Source organism: Microtus pennsylvanicus, chromosome 11, assembly GCF_037038515.1.
Source record: "Microtus pennsylvanicus isolate mMicPen1 chromosome 11, mMicPen1.hap1, whole genome shotgun sequence".
NCBI lineage: Eukaryota > Metazoa > Chordata > Mammalia > Rodentia > Cricetidae > Microtus > Microtus pennsylvanicus.
Genome location: NC_134589.1, coordinates 99,279,260 through 99,306,492, shown reverse-complemented (window position 1 = coordinate 99,306,492; position 27,233 = coordinate 99,279,260). Strand labels below are relative to the sequence as shown.

The window sequence follows — 27,233 nt, the reverse complement described above, 5'->3', positions numbered from 1 at the left end:
TGGTGCAGTTCTGTGGGATTCCTCAGGAAGACCCAGGTGAGATGGTGCCTTCTCTCACATGGTTATGGAAATTTGCATTTTACCTTTGGGGCAGGGTCAATTACAAGACCTTTGTCTACTTTATTATCCTTGAAGACTCTTGTTCATTAACAGAACTCTTTACTTACCCTATATATAAATCATTTATATAAATTCTTTACCATAATTATAAACACATATAAACATGTATATATAATTATATGCATACATATAATACATATAAACATGTATATATAATTATATGCATACATATAATACATATAAATATGTATATGTATTATACGTATGCATATGTAAATACATACATATTATATGTATTTATAATAAATATGTATTAAGATTCCAGCTATTTTTCCCAACTGTGATACTGTGATCACAGATCTGAGATTGACTTAACTAGGGAGACCAGAAATGGAAAAAAAAAAACATACGTATGCACAGAAAAGCCAGGACTGGGTAGCCAGTGCACTCTGGTGGAGACACACCAGCAACCAGGCATTATACAGCTGAATGAGGAAGCAGGTTAGCGAATCTCAGCAGACTCAGGCTGCAGTTATCTAGGAGGAAAGTGCTGTAGTTAATTAATACTTTCTGCACACACTGTCAACATCTGAATTCCAAACAGGAAGACCTTGCCATTCTCCTAAGCCTGACCCCAGAAAAGACTTGCCATTTCCATTGGTTTGAGGTATTGGGGTCCTTGACATGACCATGCTTATCTCATGAGTGCTCATTCCACCCTGGGCTTAGGGATCAAATTCAGGTTGTCAGGCTTGCACAGTAAGGGCTTTGTATCCACTGAGCCACCTCACCAGAGTCCTCTGCATTTTAATGAAATAAACTTTACTGATCTTTCCTTTAGACAGCACTTTGAAACATCATTTTATTTGTTTATATATTTATTTATTTAACTAATATGTGTTTGTGTGCATGCTGTAACATGTGTGTGGAACTCAGAGGACAACTTTAGGGAGCTGGTTCTCTCTTTCCACCATGTGGGTCCCAAGGTTCAAACACAGGTCACAATGCTAGGCAGCAAGCACCTTAACCCACTAAGCCATCCTGCTGACCTCTAGACAGCACTTATCATGCAGATCTTAGGAGATCCTTTCTTAGGCTAAGTTTATGCAGGGTTCTGTTCTCCTTCCTTCCTTCCTTCCTTCCTTCCTTCCTTCCTTCCTTCCTTCCTTCCTTCCTTCCTTCCTTTTCTTTCTGTCCTTCCTTCCTTCCTTCCTTTCCTTTCTGCCCTTCCTTCCTTTTCTTTCTGTCCTTCCTTCCTTCCTTCCTATCTTCCTTCCTATCTTCCTTCCTTTTTCCTCCCTCCCCCCTCCCTCCTCCCTCCCTCCCTCATTTCCTTTCTTTCTTCCTTCCGTTTTGGTTCTTCAAGACAGGGTTTCTCTGTATAACTGCTTAGTTGTCCTGGAACTCACTCTGTAGAACAGGCTGTCCTTGAACTCACAGAGGTCTGCCTGCCTCTGCCACCCAAGTGCTGGGATTAAAGGCGTGCGCCACAACTGTCTGGCTGGGGTGTTTTCTTGTTACAAAATCATCCTTTGCATTTGACTTAGAGTACATCTGGAGGTGGTTCTGGTGAACAGTGCCAGGTTATCAATCCACACTACTACAGAACCTAGTTGGCTTACTAGGAAGTCTTTACTTGTTTACTACACTCCAGTGTCATCTTGTTCATGAGTCGGGAGACCATATATGTAAATCTCTGTGGCTGCTCCAATTCTATTGATCAGTTTGTGGTGTGGGAGGTCCTTCTGTCTGTGTGTTGTTTTTATTGGTTAATGAATAAAGAACTGCTTCGAGCCTATGGCAGGGAAGAACATAACTAGGCAGGAAAAGCTAAGCTGTATGCTGGGAGAAAGGGGGCGGAGCAGAGAGATGCCATGGAGCCGCAGGAAACAGACTCTGGGAATTTTACCAGATAAGCCACAGCCACATGACAATATATAGATTAATAGAAATGGGTTAAATTAATATAAGAGTTAACCAATAAGAATCCAGAGCTAATGGGCCAAGCAGTGCTTTAATTAATAAAATTTCTGTGTGGTTATTTCGGGTCTAAGCTAGCCAGGCAGCAGGGAACAAACAAGTAGCCCTCCTTACAACAAAAGTTTGTCTGCCCCATGCCAGTCCTATGCTGTCTAACACTGCAGCTTCATGGTAAGTCTTGCTATGTGGCACTGTATGCCTTTCAATGTCTTGCCATCCAATCTGTCATTATTTTGGCTATTCTCAACCTTCTACATTTTCACGAATATTTTAAAACTGTCCCAATTTACACAAGAGTGCTGCTAGGACTCCCCCTGACACTGCCCTATATCTATAGCTAAATATATAGAGCTGACATCCTTAAAAAATTTGATGTCACCTCTATGTCTTTCATTGGATTTACACACACTTAGATGCTTCTCCCTCCCTCTCCCCCTCCTCCTTTTCTCCCCTACTGTCCCCAGTCAAAGCCAGGATGCCATGCACATAAGTCACACACTGCCACTGAGCTCTAGAAGCTCCTTGGCATAAAATGGATATGGTATTGTTTAGCATGTCCACATGCCACAAGTCTGCTGCTGATACACAGATACTAGATTTCAAGTGCTAAAGCCCTATGATAGGTACACTTGTACCATGCCCATCTTTTTGTCTCTGCAGTGCTTAGCACATGGTTTTGGGTAATGTTTTAGGAAGAGACCCTCAAAATATGTTTAGCTGTAAGTAGTTCTGGAAGTCTGCTGGATTAAGACCTAGTACTTCAATGTCGCATCTCATTCCTAAGCTTTGGGAGAGAATGTCATTAAAGTACCTTAAAGTCACCAAGTTTAGTAACTTCCTATTTTGTAAAGTAATGTGCACAGAGAGAGACTGAAAACTCCGACAGCAGGAAAAGGGAAGTAGAAACTGTCAGTTGCCCCGCTGTCCAGAAGTGACTTCTTGCAACTTTTTTTTCTGCTTATATAGTTGTAGTTCATGTTAAGTCCATTTTTGTGATATTCTTATCCACTTGATCTAAAATAATAGCATGCTTGCTATTGACAACTATTTACAAATATCTAATGAAAAGAATGCCCACAGCAACGTCTCTTGCCTCTTCCAGGAGCATCAAGATTCCCTCCCCTAGATGAGCATGGATGCCACAAAGACTTCATGTGCCAAGTTGAGTCCTTACCTAGATCAGTTTCAGAAGACAAAATTGGGCTTTAACTAGAGAAAATAAAGATCAATCTCTTACAAAGATAACAGCTGCTACAGTGGTGTTTTCCCCCTTGAACTGTGTGTATATTTGAATCCTATCATTCTAAAGACAAGTATGCTTACTATTTCAAGCTCTGAAGTTGGTCCTCTGGGGAGCTGAGGGAGGATGTAGGTCCAGGGCCCCCCATACCACATGGGTGGAGCCACGATCAAAATCAGGCAATTGGATCCCAGTTTATTATAGAAAAATGCAAACAGTGACTGGGTCTGTAGCTCATTTGGTAGGGTGGCTGCCTACCATGCACAAAGTCTTGGATTCAATCTTAGCACTACATAAAAAGCCACAATGGCACACACCTGCAATCCCAGCACTTAAGGGATATAGGAACATCAAAACTTCAGGGCCATCCTCAGCTACATAGTAAGTATGAGGTCAGCCTGGAATACACAGACCCTGTCAAAAAAACCCAACAAAACAATCAAAAACTCAAAAAGTAACAAGAAAAAGAAAAACCCAAGTAATGAAGTAAATAGAAACAATATTTTTTAAGCATTGCATTTACATGGATTTATGAGGGTCCAGTAGGGAGAAAACCAAATACATGAAAAAAGAACAAAACAAAAATCCCAGGGCTCCCTCCAATGCTAAGGGAACACCCTAGAGGGTGGGGGTGCTATGAAATGCTCTTCTGGCCATAACAGGCCTTTGCACTAATGTTCTCTTTACAGCTATGGTCACCTGCACAAGATCAACCCACAAGATAGGTCAACATTCCAGCAGACTAACTAGATTCAGTTGGTTACAAAGAAAAGAACACAAAGGTAGGAGAGTATGTGTTGGGGGACAAACGAGGGCATGGAAGGAAGAATTCAGGAGTGAATATACTCAAAATGCATTGTACATATGCATGCAATTGCCAAAGAATAGAGATATTCAAGAAAAAGAAATATGAAAATAGTATCTGACAGTAAGGAAGGGCTTAGATAAGGAAGGTAATCAAGCCCCAAGAGAAGCCCAGCAGATGTGAAATCTCAATATCAGACCCCAGCACACTGGCAAGCTTGCAATGGTTAGACTGAAAACCTGTATAGCCTTCTGCCAGCATGCAACCAGCACACCAGAGGTTCATCACCAAAAACTGTGTGTGCAAACAAACCTGCTTCCTCCCCAGATCTTGCTTTCCCAAGAGTCTTATCTCACAAGTCAAACCCCAACAGTTCACAAGAGCCGGCATCAGTGGAGATCAATGTTATGTCCATTTTAGAAAAAAGGAAACCTGAGGCCCAAGCTCTCTTCTGCAGGCAGTTTCTGGGGCTGTCTGTGAGTCTGATGTCTTGTACTCTACATGCCTCTGGGATGCTCCTATTGGAAAATCGAGAAACTTGTCCACACGGTAGACTGGGAAAAGGGGTACACAGCATGACAGGAGAACTAGAAATTCATCCCCAAATCACACTCACCTCCAGATCATAACATCTTAGGTATGGGAGAGAAGTGGGGGACACTATGTCTGCTTGGCCTACTCAGCACCTGAGATCCTCAAGACAGTCATCACAAAATCTCAGTCTGGGCCTTGAACTCATCTGGTCGGTGTCCAGCATTCCAGCCAGGAGAACCAAGAGGCAACCTATACAAGGTGGATCAGACTGGAGGATTAGGGGAAGGTGCTGACAGTGTGATTCTGGCAAATCACCCCCAGGGACATCAAACTAGGCCAGAGTGTGGGACAAGGCCTAGGATACAAGGTGGGGGTGTAGGCAGGGTCATCTGCCCTAGAAAAAGCCACAGCTCCTGTACAGGCTTTATTTAAAAAGGCTGGCCAGGAGCACCTCTTTAGTTTGCCCTGTGACTATATTTGTTGACCACTTACTATGTGTCTGGCTCTGCGCTGGACAATCCACAGTCCCCTGCCTTCATGAAAGACAAGCAGATGGGCACAAACTAAGACGATTTCTCTTTTTAAGTTTTTTTTTAAATGATCCATTTCTTTTCATGTGTGTTGGTGTTTTGCCTGCATGTTTATCTATATAAGGGTGCCAGAACCCCTGGAGCTGAAGTTATAGACAGTTATAAAGCTGCCATATGGGTGCTAGAAAATGAACCCTGATTCTCTAGAAGAACAGCCAGTGCTCTTAACTACTGAGTCTTCTCTCCTAAGACAATTTCTTGGGGCAAAATGGCAAGTCCGTGGAATCCTGACCAGCTCTCTGGAGACCTAACTCAAGATCAGGATGGAACTTGGAGATGCTACAAGACCTAGTAGCTAATCTACTCGCAGAAAGGAAAGACAGTACATGACAGCATGAGACAGCACATGACTGGCTAAAGCCACTGTGGCAATTGTATCAAAGCAGCAGTAACTTAAGGCTAGAGGAAGGTATTTGGATGGGCAGGAAGAAGAGGAGAGCTGAAGTGAAGAGTAAAGGTTCGGACAGAAGGCACACAGATGTGTGCTGCTGAGTGAGAGCAGGACCACCATGTAAGAACCTGGATTCCAGCAGTGCCACAGTAACCCACCAGGTGATGGCTGCTGCCTTGAGTGCTGCCCCCTCCAGAGTGGCCCTCCTCTATCCTCTCTAACTCTTCACCCTCCTTGATGATAAAGGGCCCCTACTGTTTGCAACATAGTCCCGATTCTCTAGCATGGCTCTTAAGGCTCAGTGGGATCTGGCCTTGGTGCCTAGGGTCCTAGACCTCACTGAACTAGATCTCTGTCAGCACAAGCTTCTCACCAAACCTTTCAAGAGGCTCTCTCAAGGCAGTTTCCTGAGCCTGAGACGTTCCCTCCCCTCCTACCCATCCATGCTGCCCTACTACCTGGAGATAATTACTCATTTCTTAGGTCCTGCCAGTCTGCATTTGGAGGGGTCCGCTCACCAAGGACGGTCCAGGGACTTCGCTGGCCTACAAGGATTTGGCCTTCATACAGGATACCTGGCTGACCTGGTAACTGAGATCCCCAGGCTCTCCATGCTGTCTTAGGCAAAGCTGAGCATCCCGGGAACAGGTAAGGGGCTTCTGGCTAGCTGCACAGCTCCCAGTCTTTGGGTAAGAGATGCTGCTTCTCCAGGGCATCATCCTTGCTCTCATTCTCTGTGCTCTAGCAAAAGTGGAGCTGGTCCCACCCAAGGACTCAGGGAGGGAGTGAGCAGGCAAGGCAAGTGAGTAGGGCTTGAACAATGAGAACAAGCACCCTTGGCTTTAGCTCAAAGAGGCATGATCCCAGGTGGAAAGGGACATTCTAGACTTCTGGCAACACCGAGAAAAGGAGATCTTAAAGGGAGTGAATCGAATCACGATACATGTATGAAACTGACAAAACATTTTAAAAAGGAGAAGGAACTCTCTGTTCCCATTTGGGTGGCTGAGAGACACAACAGGTGCCCAGAACCTGCTGAGCGCGAGAGCAGCAGAAAGGAGGCAGATCCCTGACAGCTTTGTCTAAGAAACTGCTCTCTGCCATCACTAGAACACACCGCCCAGTGCCAGGCGCCAACTGACTCCACTAGCACTTACGGCCATTTAGCAAGATCCGTACTTGGACCAAGAATCTTGATACCACATGGTGAACTAGAATTAAGACTTTTTTTTTGAGACAGGGTTTCTCTGTAGTTTTGGAGCCTGTCCTGGAACTAGCTCTTGTAGACCAGGCTGGCCTCTAACTCACAGAGATCCACCTGCCTCTGCCTCCCAAGTGCTGGGATTAACTGCCACCACTGCCTAGCTACAGTCCCCCTTTCAAGATAACATGTTGGTAACAATCAAAAGACTCCATCAGTAGAGGTTCTGCTTAGAGATAAGCATTTGTCGGTTAATGTCACAGTCTGGGCACTAAACTGCCAATGATATGTCATGAACAACCACCTGACTATTCCATCTGCCCCAACTAAATGACTGACCAAACTTGGTAGGTAAATAACTTAGGTACAGTTTTCCACTGTTTAGCAAAAGTAAAACCCCATGACAAAGGAAAGTTTCTTTTCAGTTTGTAAGATGCGGTGTGCTGTTACGGAAAGAGTATTTTTTTTCTTTTTCTTCTTTTGGGAGGGGGTGTGCTTCAAGACAGGGTTTCTCTGTACAAAAGCCCTGGCCATCCTGCAACTCAGTCTGTAGACAAGGCTGGCCTTGAACTCACAGAGATTCGCCTTCTGAGTGCTAGGATTAAAAACATGTGCCACCACTGCCTGGCTTAAAGAGCATTTTTAAAGCAGGGATAGGGCATGTATATCTGTATGGGCATGGGCATGTATGTCATGGTGATGTATGTCTGTAATCCCAGCACTTAGGAGCAAGAGTTTGAGGACAGCCAGAATAAGACCTTGTCTCATTCCCCCTTACATCTCTGTGCCCTCTGCAGAAAGAAATATAAAAACGAACAACTTAAAAAAATCTATTCTCAATTTTCTTAAAATGTTAACCTCTCATTCCACCAAGACTGTGCTAGATCAGGACAAGAATGCTCTGGAAGCCAGGCACGGTGGCACATGCCTGGAATCCCCATCTAGAGACTAAGGCAGGAAGGAGCACGAATTCTAGATCAATGAGGGCTATTTAAAGACCATGGAGTTTTTTGTTTGGCTTTTAAAGGATCTGGGACTGTCACTGATAACTAGGATGGTGATCTGCTAGTTTACTGAAAGCTGTCCTGGCTTTATAGCACTGAAAGTCCTATGTCCTCGGAACCCCCCTCCCCCAAGTGCAGGACACACTTTAAGTGTTTGTCATCCAACGTGTCAGAAAGCCTCTTCCTACTCACAGCCTTGCTTCCTGTAGCCTCCAACCCCAGCTGGATCTGCCGCAAACCTGACTATGGTGCCCACAAAGTGGCTGTGACATATGATGGCTCTTTCCCATTTGGGGGACTCTGAGCTAGTGTTTCCTCCTGCAGAAAAATCCTAGGAAGGGATTCTACAGACCCTAGGCCTGCAGTAGTTCCTGCATTTGACACATTGTGGACTCCTGACTCCACTATGGTCTCCAGGGGGAGCCAGCAAACCTCGGAGGGAACTAGCTGCTCTGTACCAGAAGGTGCTTACTATCACAGCCAGATGTAGGGCAGCACAAGCGCTGGGGTAGGCACTGGCTGTCTGTGTCCCTTTTCCAAGTCACCCTGGAACCTTTAAGCCCCATGCCAATCAATACCCTGGTTCCTGAGGCTGTGATAGCGATCAAACAGGTCAGTATAAACCAAGGCAGGCAAGTTCTTTTTCCAGTGACCTCAACAAGGAACCTGAGAAGTTGCCAGGAATTTGGGAAGGAATCTGAGGACCCTTACATTCCCAGGTGTGCACTGGTTGGCCAGCAAAGATCTCATTGACCATGACATGTAACCCAGTCAAAAGTTTCTTCAAACTGAGAAGTTTTACCCAGAAAGACAGTGTAACAAGATCTGACTCTGACAGTTGTTTCACCTTGGGACAGGCAGTCTAAGCTCTCTAAGTCTAGAGACAATAAAAGGTCCTAGAACTCAGAGACTTGTGATAACTAAAAGAAAACAGGAAGCAAGACAAAGGAACAAAGGAAAAATAAATGGGAGTTTAGAACTCGCAGCACTTAGGAGCAAGAGTTTGACGATAGCCAGAGAAAAACCTTGTCTCATGCCCACTTACATCTCTGTGCCCTCTGCAGAAAGAAATATAAAAACCAACAACTAAAGAATTCTATTCTCGAATTTCTTAAAATCTTAACTTCTCATTCCACCAAGACTGTGCTACAGCCCGAGCTGAGGGAGAGTCAGCAGGTGCTTGGGTTGGTAGCAGGCCCAGCCCCTCAGGATACACTCTCCCCTTCACAACCATATCCCCCCACACATTCCTCACATCCTTCAGTCTTCAGCCACTCATCCACACTACACTTCATTTTTGGGCCATCTGCCATCCCGGTTAATATTTCTGCATCCCAACCAATCCCCCCATTCTGCCCTCGACCTCCTTCCTATCCTTGGCTTCTCTCTCCACCCCAAACCATCCTATTCTCCACACTTGGGGATCCATAAACATTTACTAAATGCTTGCTTGCTTCATTGTAGAAGCATTCTATACCCCAGAGATCAAATGAGAAGCCCCCATATAATTTTTAACTCACCAATCCTTTCTAGGGACCCCTGTCTTCCTTTCTATTGTAACCTGACCATCCTCCCATCCCCTCGCTTTACTTAGCATTAGAAATCCTGGGCTTCCCCCCCCCGAAAATAAGCTGCTTCCCCCCACCTTTAGCACCCCACCTCCAGTTCTCTCCCTGAAGCCTCTCCCTCCTCACAGGTCTCTCTCAATTTGCATCCCCTGCCTCCTTGACGTTCCGCCTGAATGTTCTGCAACTCTTGCCCAATTTATTCTTTTCTTCTTCTTTTTCCCCACTCCTTAAGTATTCACTGAGTTCTTACCGTGCACCAGGCACGTGCTACATCTTGGAATTCAACTGCAAAGAAACCAAGCAGCCTCTTATGCCTTGGAAGTATCAGTTTAACAAAAGCTAAAAAGGAAACCAGCGAACCATAGAAGACAGCAGGGGTATGATGAATGAAACCACGAGACAGAAAGGAACTGGGGTGGGCTGGGAAGGCTTGGCTACCACTATTAGCCACTTGCTGTGTATCAATCCTGGGTGATCACTCTGCATTCACCACATCAACCTAAGCCTTGTACAGTTCATAGTTCCCAGCTGGTTATGGTAACTTGGAAAAGGAAAGAGACAAAATATGATCAAGGTCAGTGGCTGAGTCAGGTTTTGAACACAGGTCTAATTCCAAAGCTAGCCTCTTTCTGCGTCCCCAGGGACTCTGTCAGCCACCTGTCCTCTCCCAAAGTGTTACTGCTGACTATTCCTCTAGATTTTCTTCTGAAAACACTTGGGTCTTTAATCACTACTTCTTTTTAGAGCACTTATACATGTTCTGCGCGTTTATGTTCATTCTCCTATCCAACCAATCCTAAAAATAACCACATAAAGTAGTACTGTCACTCTAATCGTTTTACAGCTAAGGAAACTGAAGCTTAAATGCATACTGCTAAATTTGAACCCACATCTGACCGATTCCGGGGCCTCTGGCCCCTAAACTGATAGTCCAAGAAGTGTCACCCCGAGACGCTCAGTGGCCACCGTCTGCCCCCCATCAAGACAACTCCAGTCCACAAACCGAAAACTCGTCGATGCCTTACTTTTTAGATTGGGGGTCTAGAGCCTGAAAAGTCACGCGGCTTGTCCAAGGTCACTGGGCCAGGAGCGACAGGGTCAGGGTTCAAAGCCAGGTGCCCTGACTCCAAAGCCTCGCGGATAACCAGCACAGTACCCTCCCGCGGCGACCCTGTCCACCTCGCACATCGGCGCCCAGCGAGCCAAGCCCGCGACTGCGCGTCCGCGCCCGGCCCCGCGGCCTCCCCGCCGCGCGCCCCGCACACTCACTTCAGGTGGTCCAAGGAGTGGATGTTGCGGGAGGACTTGCCGTGGCCCCCGCCCACCCAGCTCCGCGAGCGGCCGAACATGTCCGCAGCCCAGCCCCGCCGCCCGCCTCAGGTTTTCATGTCCGATCCGCCCAGCGGCCAGGCGTCCGGGGCAACATCTCAAGCCCAGCCGGCAGCGGCGGGGGCGGCGGAGAGACCAGCAAGCACCTTCCTCCCCCGCCCACAGCCCCGCACTGACATTCAGCCGGAACCGGCCGTTCGACCGCCGCGCTTTACGGCTGCCGTCGCGTGGAACTCTGGGAAATAAAGTTCTCTAGTGAGGCCCCCGGCGACGGGACTCTGCGAACGGACTACAAGGGCCGGCATGACTCTCGCGGCCGTCGAGAAGAGGCGGGGCAAGAGGGAAGGAGGCGAGACACTCTCAGGGTGGGCGGGAACGGAAAACTTGTGGGCGGAGCTTTTGGGGATCACTTTGTTAGCTTCGTGATTAGAAAAAAAAAAAGAGTGTGGACTGAAACCCCAGTTACTAGAGAGGTTGAGTCAAGAGGTCAACAAGTTTGAGATTTGGCAAATTTTAGTTCTCTTGAATAAAAAGAAAAAAAGTTACATTTTATTGTGTGTGTGCGCGTGCGCGCGCGCACGCGTGAAAAATCAGAGTACAACTTTTGAATAGTAGGTTCCACTATTTGGGTTCTGGGAATTGAACTCAGGTCTTCAAACTTGACAACATGTATCTTTTCACATCTAAGTCATTTTGAGGGCCCTAATTCTCTTTTAATTTTGTAAAGGGTTGGGAGTGTGGCTTGTGTAATATGGGCTTAATCTTCAATATTACAATAGTAAGAATTAAATAAAAAATAAAGACATTGGGTGATGCATATTATATGTCACTATCCTAAGTGATTTACTATTTAAGTCTTACAACTCTGTGAGGTTGATGCTGTTATCAACCTCATTTTATTATCCAGGAAACTGAATCAGGGAGAAGTCAGGCACTTGACATGTGGCAGGGGCAGGATTCAAGCTCCGGTATTCTTATTTGCTCTGTCAACGAAACAAATCAGTAACATCCTTGTTTCTCCATAAAACCCTTTTCCTTTTGCGCATCCGTCTTACAACATTTTGGGAAAATGCAAACAACAATGTGCAAAAGCTAAATACAATGTATTTCCAGAGGTTTCCTCTGGTCTTCATCCAAAATCCATGCCATTCCCCGCCCCTCCCCAAAAAAATACTTTAAGAAAGAAAGGAAACTCCAAGCTTCCTACATGAACTTACACATACCTGAATTTCCCTCTTAGATAGGAAATGGGAACCTCAGTGGGAAGCAAGGCTTTGGGGCTCAGCACCGACTCCTTTGTTTATTTCTATGGCTCATAGCTATTTAATTCCTATGGTAGCCCATTAACTGTCCCAAGAAAAGAACTGAGTCAGGGGCTAATGTTCTCTCCAGTGCCCAGGACAAGATTTGGCACATAGTGGGTTTTTAGTAAATATTGATAGAGTGAATAAGTGATGGTTTGCATTGCTTTCGAGAATTAGAGAAATGGAGACCAGTGCCAGGTCTCCTCTGTAATCGAGCTGGAGAGACAATAAAAGTCGTGAAAGAACATGAGCGGGTTCTGACCCCAGGGAAAAATGTCCCCAGCTCAGCAGCTTTAAAGATCCGTTACTCTGGGACTTGGTTTTCTCATCTGGGAAAAAGAATCCATAATGCATTGCCTTGTCCAGTGCCTATGAAGCTAAGTGTGACCTTAGATTAAAGAGCTATTAAGAGCTGGCGATAGGCTGCAGGTGGTGGCAGAGGCCTTAATCCCAGACTCAGCAGGCAAAAGCAGGTGGGACACTATGAGTTTCAGGCCAACTTGGTCTATAGCCAATTTCAGGCCAGTCAGAAGCTACACAGTGAGCTCGTTTTTTAGTGTTGGTTTGTTTGTTTGTTCAAGAACTGAATACGTAGCTCTTGTCTACATCTTTCACACACAAGACCTTGGTTTTGATCCCCAGCTGTTTAAACTCTGTTGGAAGGCACTTTTGGCAAACTCATCCTCCTAAGGAGGCACAGGAGTTGTCTTGACAGAGGAATCTGAGCAGACGTTTTCAATTACTTAGCATACTAAGTAATTGTATTAAAAAAAAACTTAGTATTTTTTTAAACATGGACTACAAAGTAAAAAGAAACAATAAACAACCATATGGCAGAAGATTTGACCTGCTCTCCATTTGGGATTCATGGAAGCCTATAATGTAGTAAGAGGTACTGATTTTTCTTACTCTGCTGTGAAAAGAAAGCGCCTTGAAACTACCTAAGATTTTCGGTGGAACTGCCGGCATCCCTTCTCTACCTGGCTTCATTTAAAATGGGGAAACTGAGTTCCAAAGAGGTGAGGCACAATACCTAAGCAAAGGTTAGGGAGCGCCAACTTCAGGAGAGCAATTTAGAGACTGGTGCACCTCCCATGGGGTGGAGCAAAAAGTACCAACCCCCCCCCCCTCGACAAATCAAGCCAATGAGGGTGGAGCATTGAGCTTGCTAATAAATGCGCGTGAGCATGCGACTGGCCAATGAGCGCAAAGCCTCTGGGTAGGAGGTGCTGGGAAGCTGCATAGCTACGCAGCGGTGGCAGCGATGGGCCGTGAGCTTGCGGGGGTGCGGACCCGGTTTCAGAAGAGGCTGGGGGAGACGACCCTGGGGACCCGGCCTCGACTCTGAGCTGCGGCGGGGGTGCGCGAGCGCGGCGCACCGAGCGAGCCCCTGGCCGCTTCTAGGGGGACCCTGAGGGGTGAGCGGCCCGTGTGGCCCGCATCCCGATTCCGGGTCGCCGTGACCCGGTCCGGAGCATCTCGGGGGTCAAGGAGCGTCTTCGGTGGCCGCCCGGGGCCCAGCGCTGCCGCCACCGAGCCCCGGGGCGCCCCCTGAATGGCCGAACTGCCTCCTCGCCGGCCGCCCGGGCGCCACAGCGGCTGAGGTCGCTGGGACCGCCCGGCCGCCGCCCCCACCGCCGGCCCCTGCATGCCCGGTGCCCGGGTCGCAGCCCACCTGGACGCTCTGGGCCCCCTGGTCTCCTACGTGCAGCCACCGCTGCTGCCCTCTATGTTCTACGTGGGCCTGTTTTTCGTCAATGTGCTGATCCTCTACTACGCCTTCCTCATGGAATACATCGTCCTCAACGTGGGCCTCGTCTTCCTGCCCGAGGACTTGGACCAGGCGCTGGTGGACCTCGGCGTACTCTCCGACCCTGGCTCTGGCCTCTATGATGCCGATTCGGAGCTCGACGTCTTTGATGGATATTTGGAGTAAGGTCCCCACACTTGCCCTCCACCATCCGCAACTCTTGGCCTGGGCCAGCTGTCCATATCATGCCACTGCCACTAGTTGGGGGCACTATCTGGACCGGAATGGGACCCCAGGAAGAGGCCCGTAAGTGCCCTTGAGATGGGGATATATTGCGGGGGAGGGAGATGGTGGTGTCCTCAGGGCAGACTAAAATCCTTTCCCCAGGCCTCTGGTTTCTCCTCTGGGTCTAACTCGAATGCTAGGAATAGTGGAGTCTGGAGAGATTTCCCCCAATGAAAGGGAACAAGGATCTACATTATCGTTTGGAGTAATCTTGCAATTTGCCTCCATGACTTGTGCAAAAAGATTTTAGGTGGAGCTGCCCCCCCCCCCAGTATAAACCTGTCTTGTTGGTGACCTTGGGGTATGGGGAATTCTCCCTTGTCCTAGAAGGATAGACTGCTGTCATAAGAGGCACTGGTCACTTTGGTTCTGTGACTTACTGAGGGACTAGTTAAACTCAGGGACCTCAGGCCAAGGCTGACAGAACAGAAACCTTCAGCAAAGAACGCTGCACTTCCTTTTGGCAGTGTGTCTGCTGCTGTATTTGGAGTCAGATTTCAGAGCTCCTGGATTGATCCCTAGCTCAGATCTGCAGAGGCTGTCCGTTTCATAGGCTGCCTCTATGGAACAGGCAGGTAGATCTGAGCTGCAGCTGGCTTTGTCTGCAGTATTTGCAAGGCCTTCAGGGACAGTAGGGTCAGCAGAAGGAACCACAGGATGGTTTGCACTAAAGACCTGCCTTTGAGCTTCTGCCAGAAGCTTTGTCATAGCTAGAGGTAGAGTAATGTGAGTCAAGGGAGGAGTGAGACTGGCTAAGTCTCCTGAGCACAGGGGACAGCTGGGCTATGTGAGAGAGAACATTTATGCCAGGCAAGCTGTTGGGTCCAGCAATAGGGCAGGCATTGCCTTATAGCTGGGTAACACTGGAATTTGGCAGGCCACAGAAACTGAGTGGCAATGAAGGGTCCTATGAAACTGGTGGGCAGGGGCTCCTTTTAGATAACAGACACTAATGTCACTCACCCCAGGGAGGCTCCTGTGTTACCTGATTGCCAACTCTGCCATAAGAGGGTATTTTAGTTTGGGATACTATTCCAGAATACCATGGCTCAGACTGCAAACATCATTCTCATAGTTTTCCAAAGGGCATTAATCCTATGAGAGGGCGCCACCCTTGTGACCTAATCATCCCAACAGCATCACTGCAGGCACAGGACTTCCATCCACCCTCATGACCTAATCACTCCCAACACCATCACTTGAGGATCAGGGTTCCGGTGGTGGAGTTTGGAGAACACTGTTGGTTGTAGAAATAATGCACAGTAAGCAGGAGCTATTTAGGGGCAAAGCAAGGTATCTTTGAAGAGCTCTTTGGCTAAGGTTAGTGACATTGTCACAGGAGCCAAGCACAAGGCAGGGCATGTGCCCGCTGCTCTGCTCCGCATTCCTGTCAACCCGACATCCATGGTTTCATTGAACAAATGCCTGTTTGTTGAGTACTTGGTGAGCAAAGACAGATGGAACCTGGCACACAGGCCTTCGATGAGGAACACGAGTGGGCACTCAGAAACGCAGTGAGCAGTTTAGGGGCTCTGCTGCTGTGTTCGCTGCTGTTTGCCCAGCGCCTGACCTCTGGCAGATGCTCTCTGAGGAATGACCACGAGAGCAGAGTCGGCATGGGCTGCTTTAGTTAGAGGGTCAGAGACGGCCTCTCTTAAGAGATGAAAATATGAACTGAGCCCCAAATTGACAGAACTAGCCAGAGAGCTCTGGAGAAAAGCAGTCTGAGCAGAGGGAATTGCTAATGCCCACACCTTGAGATAGGAGAGGGCCAGCTCATTCGGCAGCTGGAAAAGAGGCTGGAGACACAGAAGCAAAAGAGGTCAGTGGTGGCCCTGAGATGCCATGGCCAAAAGCAGTTAACATCGCGATGGTCCTAGGAGGGCATGACACAGTCCATCTGTCTCACTTTCTCTGAAGGCAACTGGCAGCCATGGGCAGAATGCAAGGGCAAGAGTAAGAGCAAGGAAGCCAGTGAGGAGGCTGCTAACTCTGTCCAGCGGTGACGGGATTGGACAGGATGAGGCCAGTGAGGAGGCTGTTAGCTGACTGTCCAGCGGTGATGGGGGATTGGACAGGATGAGGCCAGTGAGGAGGCTGCTAACTCTGTCCAGCGGGGATGGGATTGGACAGGATGAGGCCAGTGAGGAGGCTGTTAGCTGACTGTCCAGCGGTGATGGGGGATTGGACAGGATGAGGCCAGTGAGGAGGCTGTTAGCTGTCTGTCCAGCGGTGACGGGATTGGACAGGATGAGGCCAGTGAGGAGGCTGTTAGCTGTCTGTCCAGCGGTGACGGGATTGGACAGGATGAGGCCAGTGAGGAGGCTGTTAGCTGACTGTCCAGCGGGGACGGGATTGGACAGGATGAGGCCAGTGAGGAGGCTGTTAGCTGACTGTCCAGCGGGGACGGGATTGGACAGGATGAGGTCAGTGAGGAGGCTGTTAGCTGTCTGTCCAGCGGGGACAGGATTGGACAGGATGAGGCCAGTGAGGAGGCTGTTAGCTGACTGTCCAGCGGGGACGGGATTGGACAGGATGAGGCCAGTGAGGAGGCTGTTAGCTGACTGTCCAGCGGGGACGGGATTGGACAGGATGAGGTTAGTGAAGACCATGCACGCTCTGGGAACACCTAACAGAGGTGGGATCTCCGGGATCCATTCAGAACCGGAGTAGAGACCAGGTGCCCTTCCTGGCTCTAGCTCCTCTGTGTGTCCACTCATGTGGTCATTCGACAAGCATTGGTCCTTCTTTTCCGCACAGAGTCTAGACTATGCCCGTGATCCTAAGCTGCACCTCTGTCCCTGAGCCAAGTAGACTATCAGACAGTCGAACTTGGTGAAAAAATGTCTTATTTTATCTTCTTACTATATCAACAGAAACACTGCTGCTTCCAAATGAAAACATTGGCATATTCTAAGCTGAAATCCAAAGCCCAAATGCTTTGACATATTTTTCAGCAAATGCTGTTTGAGCAGAAACACCAAGAAACATTCCTTTGGGACTTTCTTGCCTGACCCTGGGGGTAGGGAGCATAAGGAATATAGAGGATCCTACATCCAGGGCTGGAGACTAATGAAACCCACACACTATGCTATATGTCCCCCAATGCAAGCTAGAAGACCTTGGTCCCAGGCCAGAAAGGCCAGACCCAAAGGATGTTGGAGGGGTGACTGGTAGCAGCCTGGAGGACAGTGACCCAGCTTCACTGCTGGCCCCTTCTATCAGCAGGGGAGCCCCTGGACCAAGTGTGCTTTTTCCCTCTCCTGCTCACATGACATGTTCTAACAAGCCAGGACAGGAAACTCTAACAAAGGGCATGGACACAGGACATGCCAGGCAATGTCGGCATGAAGAAGGACGCCCACTTTTCCTCACTGGGTCCTTCTTGTCTTGTGTCTACACATGTAATTCAGCTTCTCATACCTTTATTGAGCACTTATTTGAGGAGTCAATGTCGAGTCAGGGTTAAGAGTAGTAACTAAATTCAGATTTTCTAGACTTAAGTTGCAGGCCTAGCCACAGTTTGGGAATGTCATTTAACTCCACGGTATAGGGGTAATAAAAATTTACCTTGTTGAGAGGACGAAGAGTTAGACCCCCTTGTATGGTAACTGGCCCATGAACAGCCTCTGTTACTGACAGGTAGGTACAATCTGGAGCTAACTGCCTTCACCTGCCTTGTGCATTAATATTTATGGGCCATGGCTAGCAAAAGTACCAGCTGCATGAGCTCAGGGAACGTGCCAATTGGTACACACACACCTACCAGTATCTCCCTCCCTTTCTGGGCCCTAGAGACTCTTCCTCATGCCCATAGTCCCGAGGGCACTGGTTCTGAAGTTGTGGAGAGCAGTTTCTAGAGTGTTCAGTGTGGATGGAGCTCCTTGCTTACTAGGGGAGAAGATTGGGTGCATGCCTGGGAGCCTTAGGTGTGTGTGTGGAGGGGGTGCTGACAGCTCGTCTGTTAGGTCAGAGAGGCAGCTTAGCCTGGTTGGTTATTTCAGAGTCCTAACAGGTGGTTGCTGTTGGCTGGACCATCCATGGCCCCTGAGATGCAGTGGAAGAGGGACTGAGGTTGTTGTCAAGTGTGACTGTGGAATAGGGGTGACTGACTCCTTTATCTGACTGACTGCTTTCTTGGCCTTCCCTGCCAGGCTGTACCCTGTACTATCAGCAGAATGCCCAGCTGCGCATGCCACTGTCCAGTCAGGATGCCAGTCACTCCCATGGGGTCACCCATATACTCAGGTTCCAGCTATGGGAGACCCACAGGTAGCCTGTGGTGCTCGGTCCGGGTGAGGGCCAACAGGAAGGAGGCTGTTGTGTAGACAAGAGGATCTAGAGGTGTGGGCGGCAGGTGCATGCCCTGGTCTGCCACGAGACACCCAGAGGAATCCCTGGTCACAGTTCTATGACAGTTCTGGCCATCCCTTCGGGAATAAAAGAACTCCAGGCCAGCTGAGAATACAGTGTGAATCCAGTGGCCCTATGCCCGTGGCTCTGAGTTAACACAGGCTGGAGATTGCAGCCAGAAAAGCAAAGCCTACATTACACCTTCTTCCCAGCCTTGGGATCTGTTTAGCTTGATGAAAAACAGGTGGACTTCTCTCAGCTATTACTGCTGCCTTCATCCTGGACCTTCAGAGAGGATCAGCTGCATTTGGGAAACGAATATGACATTGAAAGAAAGAGCCTTTTCTTTATTTTTTTTCTTTTATTTTTTGAGACCCTCACTTGGTAGCTCCAGCTAGCCTCAAACTCAGGATCTTGCCTGCCTCATGGCTGCTGACTTAATCCAGCCCTGCAAATAAAGAAACTGAAGACCAGAAAGTGAGGGTCCCAGAGAACAAGGCCAAATAAGACAGTAGTGTCTCCTGCACAGTGGCCCCCCGGGGAGCAGAAGAGCCTCCTTGAGGACCTGTCTCCCATGCCCCTTCAGTACCAGCTCGCAGCCTCTCCAGGCCCATCTCTTCTACATGCTTGTACCTTTTTTCCTGAATTCATCCAAAAACCTTTTAGAAAAATTTAAAAGTTCCACTCTTACAGCAAAGTTTCCAGAAAAGTCTAAAGAACTCCTGTGCTCCCCTCACCAGAGCCTGCCAGCTGACATCCTGTCCATGTGCTCGATGCAAGCTCACTTTCTTCTGTGACTACGCATGCATGCACATGAACACACACGCACTCATGTGCACAGACATGTCCGAAACATTTCAGAGTGCCTGCGGACATGATGTTCCTTTGGTCCTGAATATTTTGCTCTATAACTTCCTAAAACAAGGACATACTTGGTATCTGCTCTACCTCCCGAGTACTGGGATTACAGGTGGGTACCACCACACCTCGCTGGAGTCAGAAACTGCAACAGGGATCCAACCCTCGGAGCATGCTGATCCATGGCTTTATTCACATATTACTATCTGTCTCAGGGATGTCCTTTAACAATAAACTTGTGGGATCTGAGGCCACTGCTTTCTTATTCTGGGCTGGCCTCTCTTGATGACACTGGCACTTTTCAAGAGGCCAGTCTGGCATTGTGGGCTGTTTCTGCCTGGGGTTGTCAGGTGTCCATATTCTGGGTGCCATTCAAGTGATGTGGTCTTAGCAGGAAGGCGACAGAGAGTATGTCCTCAGTGCAGTGCTTTGAGAGGCATCACCTGTCCTATTGCTGCCGGTCCTGTTCATCCTGGTGATGTCATCCGGGCCTTCCACTGTTGAGTTGCTGCTTTTCCTTTTATAGTTTAAGTTTACTTAATAATACCAGTTTTAGTGCTTCATTTGTTTTGTTTTGTTTTTTAAGTCTCTTTTATGTGGACTTTTTATTTGTTTTTGTTTGAGACAGGTAGTTCAGGCTGGCTTTCTACTCACTAGCCAAGGATGCCCTTGGACTTGTTATTTTGCTGCTTCTACCTCCCAAGTGCTGGGATTTTAGTCCTGGGTCACTACGCCTGTTCTGTGCTGATAGATGTGCACCACAGTGCCCAGTTTATGTGGCACTGGGATGGGATCCAGTTTTGTGTGGATACTCAGAAAGCAAGCTACCAACCAAACTACAGCCCCAGGCCCTCTGGACTTAATTTTACTTATTTTTAGGTGTTTCTGCTGATCCAACCCAGTGCCTCACACATCCCAAACACACACCCTACTACAGAGGTGCACCCCCAGACTCAGTGGATCTGTCACTGTGAGAAGGAAGCCACTCTCACCCGGCATAGATGAAAAAAGTGCCCGAGTCATTAGTTTCTGGTCGAGTAGAAAAGCCAGCGATGGCAGAGGCTGGGCCGGCTTTATGTGTTGAAATACTACTACCAGATAAAGGTTCCTGGCACCAGACTGGAACTCTTTCTGTGATGTAGTACGGCTTTACCAAGAGCTAAAGAGCAATGTGTGCTTGCTGTAGAGGTGTGGTGGTTCCAGCCAGCTCATGTGACCCCCTGAAATTGTTTCCTAGAGCTTTTGTAATCACATTTGGGGTTTATAAGTCCCAGTTCACCCAACATCTTAGACAAGTGACATCACCTCCCCCATGCCTCAGTTTCCTTCTCTATGAAATGGGAATAATGTTACCTGCTTGGGGGCATGCAGTGATTCAGTGGATTGGTGACTGGTGTATAGTTGTATGCAGCACTATGTGGGGTGTTAGACCCAGGGGATCCCTAACCCCCAGAAACCTTCCCCCTTTCCTGGGATTCCTTGCTCTTCTGGCACAGTAACCAGTAGAGAGTATCATTGTGGATTGCCTGTGAAACAGCCTGGGGGTGATGATGCTCGGTGCCCCCAGAGTGTCAACCAATGCTGGTACCCTTGCAGCTATCATCCCTGGTCCCAAAAGGAAGGCCTTCCTGGGCTTCCTGGCTAGTAGGAAGCTTGACTGGGAGATTAGAACTGGGTGCCCCTCCCACATCTTCATAGCTTCCCCTGAGCGTCACCTTATGATGTTGTCTGGGAAGGGCTCATTAGATAGGGAAACTGAGGCTTGGGAGGGTCAGTGACTCGTCTGAGATGCCCAGCTATGAGGTAGCGCGTTGGCCCTCAAGCCATTCCCACTTGCCCAGAGTTTCTGAAGTGAGGTGCTGGCTTGGAGGAGTCCCTTTAAGGTACCAGAGGAGTCAGGCTCATGGTACCCTTACCTTCCTTCTTTTCCCTTCCTGGAGCAGAGGCTCCAGGCACAGAGGCAGGTGAGTGGCTTCCTCTCTGTGTCTTTAGCGTTACTACATTACCTTTGTTATGACAAGTACTATTTTCTTCCTCATAGTTATGATATAAACATTTCCCTTGAGACTTCTAGTTGTGGTGGCACGTGCCATTAATTCCAAAACACAGGAGCATGAAGCAAGAGGATCCTGAATTTGAGGCTAACCAAGGACTGTATAGTGAGACCCCATATCAAAATAACAACAAAAACACTCTTGAATTGTGCCAGGTGAAGTGGCTAGTACCTCTAATTTCAGCACTGGGGAGGCTGGGCAGAAGCATCTGAGTGCTAGTCCAGCCCAAGCTACACAGTGAAACTCTGTCTTGGGGAGAGAAAAAAAGAGATGCAAAAACTACATTGTTTGGGGCTTGTGACATGGCTCAGCAGGGAGAGGCACTTGCTGCCAAGCTTGTGACCGGAATTTGAGCCCCAGGACGCACATGGTGGAAGGAGAGACCAGGCTCATGAGAGTTATCCTCCTACCTTCATACTAGGGCCACCGCAGGGAGATGAAGGCCATTTTAGGCTGCATTTCATTACTGTACTCGAATATTACAGAATCCAAAACACTCTGGTCCAGGCATTCTAGAGAGGAGACACTCAACTTGCCTAAATAACTAATGTCCGGGTAATGTGTGACAAGCCTTAGGAGCTGCTAGGCAGGCAAAGCAGGGGAGTCAGGGACCATACTGTAGATGACCACTCACAGCCAGTGTGGGGTTGGAATTCAGGCCCAAGAAGCTGGTTCACATCAGGGATTGGCCCATGTGGAGACAGGAAGCTTCTCTCCCCTTCTGTCCTTGCAGCTGCCAGGGAGGTGACCAGATTGCTACCACACCCTTGGCCATGAGCCAGATGGCCTCCTGCTACACAGTCTGCCTCCAGCACAGAGATCCCAGATTTCGGCAAAGCCTTTGGGTGTGTGAAGAAAGAGGGATGCCCAGGGGCTTTCTAGAAGGCTGTCTGTAAGAGAAGTCCCAAGCCCATAGCCCCACGAAGGTTGATTTCTATTCTTTCTGCCTACCAACTCAGCTGTTACTACTTTTTTTTTTTTTTTTTTTGGTTTTGGTTTTTGTTTTTTTTCGAGACAGGGTTTCTCTGTGGTTTTGGAGCCTGTTCTGGAACTAGCTCTGTAGACCAGGCTGGTCTCGAAGTCACAGAGATCCGCCTGCCTCTGCCTCCCGAGTGCTGGGATTAAAGGCGTGCGCCACCACGGCCCGGCTACAGCTGTTACTACTTGCATGTATTTGTGTGTGCAGGGGTGGGCATGTGCATGCCGTGCTGTATAGGTCAGAGGGAAACTGGTAGAAGTTGGTTTTTTCCTTCCACTATGTGGGGGCTGGGAGTTAGACTCAGGAGGCCAGGCTTTTTGGCAAGTTCCTTTATCAGCTGAGCCACCTCGCTGGCCCCAGAATTATTCTTTATATAGTTGTTTTCTTTAAATCAAGTTTTAAAATGATCTGTTTAATTATGTGAATGTTCCTGTTTGAGTCATGTCATGTAGGAGACCATGAGGTCAGAAGAAGGTGCTGGATTCTCTGGAACTGAAGTTAGGTAGTTGTGAAGTACCATGTGGGCTTTGGGAACAGGACCTGCGTGCCCTGCAAGAGACGCAAGTGCTCTTAACCGCTGAACCATCTCTCCAGTCCTTAAATTGGCTTTTAAGTGTTAAAAAAATGCTTTGAAAGGAGAGGAACTTGTGTGAACAGGCACCTGTCATCATTGGCTATAACTGAGAGACTCAGCAGATGTCCCGGAAGTCAGCAGTATCTGCTAAAACTTATGGCAAAGTGTGGATACAGGGACAGAGCTCCTGTAACAGCAGTCTCAGTCAGACCAGCAGCTGCTGGGACCGAGTGGCCTCCTGGGTGACTCTGACTCCTCCCACCTAGCTGGGCATCCCTGCAGTAGGCATCGAGGAGGGTGAATCCCAGTAAAAGACTGCTTCAGGCTTCTAAACATGAAGTCTTTCAGCTGCACCGTGTCTCCCCCAGGGTTCCTCGGAGGGAAGAGCTGAAAGAGCAGCTCCAGGTGGGCCCTGGTGTGATGGGACAGGAGTCTCAGAAGGTCCTTGTAGCTGTGGCCCTGCTCTCCACAGGTTCTGTAGGCAGCTGGGAGGAGGCCAAAGGGATACAGGCCGTGTCTGGGAGGGGGGTCAGTGGGAATTAGGGAAGGTTCCTGAGCCATGGCGATGTCCTCAGCTGGCCTTTAGTAGATGAGTCTGGCGGAGGAAGGGAGAAACTTCAGCCTATGGCTTCCACCCCCACCCTGTTCAGAATGAGGAGACAGTTAAGCCCCATCTCCCCTTGGGTGCCTTCCTGTGCAGCACAGTCCTGTGTGGACCTCCGTCCATGCCCACAGCCTTGTCCCTTCATTGGGAGGACTACTCCAAGCTGAAGCTGCTCACAACTCAACACAGTGCATGGTGCCTTCTTCTAGCTTGGGGCCCAGCCTGTAACACAGTGGTATGTAAAGACTGAACAGCGGCTGAACAGCATGTGTTTTGTTTGTGGAAACAGGCTCATACTATATGGCCCAGCCTGGCCTCAAACTCACTCAGTCCTTGCTCTGTAGCCCAGGCTGGCCTCTAACCTGCCATTCTCTGGCCTTAGCTTCCTAGTGCTGGAATCACAGGACCAGGGCACACCTGGGCAGATTTCAGGACTTCTGAGCGGAGCATCTTTCAACAAGTATCTTATGCTCTTCCGGGCGTTGATGCCTAAAAGACGGAAAAACACCAACTCGTGGGTGGATAACAAGGGTGGAGACAGCCATGCGCCCAAGTGCTTATTAGGGAGGAGATCGTAGGAACTCCATGTGGAGGTGGAAGTGAGGTCAGCAAAGTGGAGCAGGTGGGCACTGAGCAGGCTACGATTGTAGTCTGGGGCTCGGTCCTGCTCAGAAACCAGAATGGACATAGGACGTGCCTCATGGCACCTCAGGTACTGGGGAGTGGGGGGAGGTGCTCCACTGTCTTCCTGGCAGTCCTTGGTGGGAGGCATCAGTGATCCTGTTCTTACAGCTGGGCCAGGCATTCTCTGAGAGCAGGACCAGGGCACCCAGGGCTGAGGAAAGTATGTGGAAGGAAGGGGTAAGTCACATGACAAGAGCACTGGGTGTGGTGGCACTCAGATTGTGATTGTCCCCATTTGTTACCAGTGCATGCCAGCTCTGCCTGCCCTACTTGTGCAACTACAGGCAACTCACCGTGCTCCGAGCCTCAGTTTTGTAACCTATAAAATGGGCAGAGGCACAGCTCCTGGTGGAAATGGTTATACCTGCTTAGTGGCTCTCGGAAATAGGGGGCGACAGTTTTAGCAGCTACAGTGACTGGAAGTGCTACTGGTTGGCAGCAGGGCTACTGGTAAGTACGTGATGCTGGTGCTAGCCCCACACGGCCATTGATGCCGTTCATCTGTACACACTGTGTGCTTCACATACAATGAGCATCCTACTGATGACCAGTGGTGTTTGTAGAGGGAAGAATCTGAGGGGGCTGAAAGGACAGGAAACCTGGGCACCTCACCATTGGAGAGATGCTGGTGACAGCTGAACATGGGACTCGGGATTGGAGGAGACAGGGCCAAGACTTACAAGTGATGCTGTGTCATGGGCAGAGGAGCCAAGAAGGGATAGGGTTGGCAGGCTGCATAGAGTGAGCCTTCCTGTAAGCACGGTGCTTTCTGGGTGAGGTGGGAGGCACTGCCCAATCCCTGGAGCTTGTTCAGCTGCCCCCGCTTGACCTCCTTCATAACTGGCCTCCTCTTCCTGCCTCAGCATCTCTCTCTCCCTTCTGATCACCTGGGCAGCCCTCTTCTCCATTGGAAAACTGCCCTGGTTCACCAAGATCTCAGAAGGGAAGCAAATTCTCTAATAAGAACTTGGAATAAAAGCAACTCAGTTAGTAGAATGCTTGCTTAGGAAAAAGAGAGGAAAAAAAACCAGTGTAGCCTGAGCATGGGGCTTCTGGAGAGCCCTAGACCTGAAGGACCGGAGCAGGGCTTCCGTGCCCCAGAGATGCATCCCCAGGCCAGTGGTGCAGTGGCTCTGTTGATGACTGTCCTTTGTCTTCTTGATTAGGCCTGCTCGTGCCAACAGCCGGGATCCTGCCCCAGCCCAGGAGTATGCCAGGAGAGGTGGGGACCCAGTGCCAAGATGGGAGAGTTGCCAGGCCCTACAGGAAGGAGAAGGGCTCCAAAGACCTCACCTACCACCCAGTTCTCAGACGTCCTGGATCAGGCTTGACTCTCCAGCTTCGTGATGGATGTTTACAGGAACCCAGCCAGAGGTCACCTTTCTGCACTTCACCCCCGACTGCACCTGCCACCCCCACTTAACCTCTGGGAAGGACAGGAGAGCTGAGTGGGATGCAAACAGACTCCTACATAGGCTGCTCCCTCCAGCGTCAGACCCAAGACTGTTGATCACAGTTTCAGGGAGTCACTCTGAAGAAGGATGCGCCAGGGTCTAGGGCGGGGCTTAACTTCTCCAGGTTGACAGAACTGAGCTGCCGCACTGGAGAAGGCTGTCTCTGGCTAGAAATCTATTTTTGGAAGTGTGAGTGGTGTGGAAAGTGTGAGTGGTGTAGATACTTGATTTCCTTAAACCTGTAAAAGCAATACTTAGAGGCTGACTTATTTCATTAAAAAAATGTAAGCAACTCCGACCCCTTTTGCCTTGTCTGATTGCTGTTCTTTGTTTGTTTGCTTTGTTTGTTTTGTTTTGAATTTTGGAAAGGGTACATTATGACTGACATTATGATTGGCAAAAAAGGCAGATGACCCAGTCTGGAGATACAGGAGGTACTAGGGAACCCACTCTAGAGAGGCCACCTCCTCCCACCTTCTGAAAGCTTGAGTTACAGTGGGGAAAGCTAGGGGACTCTGGAGAACTTGGGCCTGAGTCCCACACATGGAACATATGACACACCTCCATGAACAATGAGGAAGGGACTGGGTGTAGTGGTGCACACATTTAATCCCAGCACTCAGGAAGCAGAGGAGGTAGATATCTATGAGTTCCAGTCTAACCAGGTCCAAAGAGTGTGTTCCAAGCCAGCTACATGATGAGACCTTACCTTAAAAATTAAAGAATGGGAAAGAGGCTAGGAATGGAATTCGCTTGCTAGAATACTTACCTGGCTTGCACAAAGCCCTGGGCCCCAGGACCACATAAAAACAGGCACAGTGGTATGTGCTTATAATCCCAGCAATCCAGAGGCAGAGATAAAAGAATCAGAAGTTCAAAAATGAAAGCAGGAAGATCAGAAGTTCAAGGTCATCCTGGGCTGTATTAGACTTTGTCTCCAAAACCCACAAAAAATTGGAGCCTTTTCCCCTAGTCTTCTCTAGTTAGGGCAGCATGGTACACGGCAGATGGCAATGATGACACTTCCCACCTCTCCACAACAGGATAATCTGTCATGCAACAGGGTGCAGCAGAATTCCCCACGATGGCAGTTTTTTGCTCTAAGGACAGTCATATATAACAGGAAGAGAGACATACTCCCTGGGAGAGAGACCTGGAGGGAAGTCGAGGGCTGAGGAGGGCCTTGGATTGAAAGTGTACTGCATGAACAGCCTGCCAGTTCTCCCAGAACTGCTTCTCACATCACAAGTGGGACTGGCAACCTATTCTAGCACAGTGTGCCTCATACCCAGAGATCCTTCAAAGGGGTCACAGGCCAAGCTGGTACGTTAACTCCTCTATAAATGCCAAGTTTCTAACTAGAACCACACTTACCCACCCCTTGAGATGACACCATGCTAATCACTCCAGGCTCCAGTGGTGTACAATGCTGGTGTCTCCACTGTCCAGGAGCCTTGTGCAGGGTGCAGTCTGGCCAGACGCACTTGGCTGCTCTAAGATGCGAGGCTTCCAAAATGGGAGCCTTGAGCATCTTGTTCACCCACATGTCCTCAGTGCACAGCCACACAGTGACTAAGTGAGCTGGTACTGAGGATTAGCCATCCACCCCACACTTACTGAGCACCTACTGTG

General features: G+C 48.8%; 3 protein-coding genes across 10 annotated transcripts in view; 1 reads left to right on the top strand and 2 right to left on the bottom strand.

Moving 5' to 3' along the window:
* Clec16a (C-type lectin domain containing 16A) overlaps window positions 1-10,915 on the bottom strand; it is a 218,684-nt gene extending 207,769 nt beyond the window's left edge. For 2 of the 8 annotated variants that reach the window (XM_075942026.1, XM_075942027.1), the window contains exon 1: window positions 10,643-10,915. In XM_075942026.1, coding sequence (XP_075798141.1) covers window positions 10,643-10,722 — 80 coding nt within the window. In that variant the 5' untranslated portion in view covers window positions 10,723-10,915. The remainder of the gene's footprint in view (window positions 1-10,642) is intronic. The other 6 variants (XM_075942025.1, XM_075942031.1, XM_075942028.1 and 3 more) reach the window with 4 other exon arrangements.
* Window positions 10,916-13,217: 2,302 nt separating this feature from the next.
* Window positions 13,218-25,899, top strand: Dexi (Dexi homolog). The gene is made up of 2 exons (XM_075942024.1): window positions 13,218-14,062; window positions 25,314-25,899. Exon 1 carries the CDS (start codon window positions 13,655-13,657, stop codon window positions 13,940-13,942), a length of 288 nt encoding a protein of 95 aa, XP_075798139.1. The 5' UTR covers window positions 13,218-13,654; the 3' UTR covers window positions 13,943-14,062; window positions 25,314-25,899.
* Window positions 19,414-27,233, bottom strand: part of Ciita (class II major histocompatibility complex transactivator) — a 60,617-nt gene continuing 52,797 nt past the window's right edge. The window contains exon 21 of the transcript XR_012907067.1: window positions 19,414-23,454. The gene's annotated coding sequence lies outside the window, so the exon portion shown is untranslated. The remainder of the gene's footprint in view (window positions 23,455-27,233) is intronic.

Excerpts from the sequence above, each read along its gene's own strand:
- Dexi (XM_075942024.1), top strand. The coding sequence starts at position 13,655 with ATGCCCGGTGCCCGGGTCGCAGCCCACCTGGACGCTCTGGGCCCCCTG.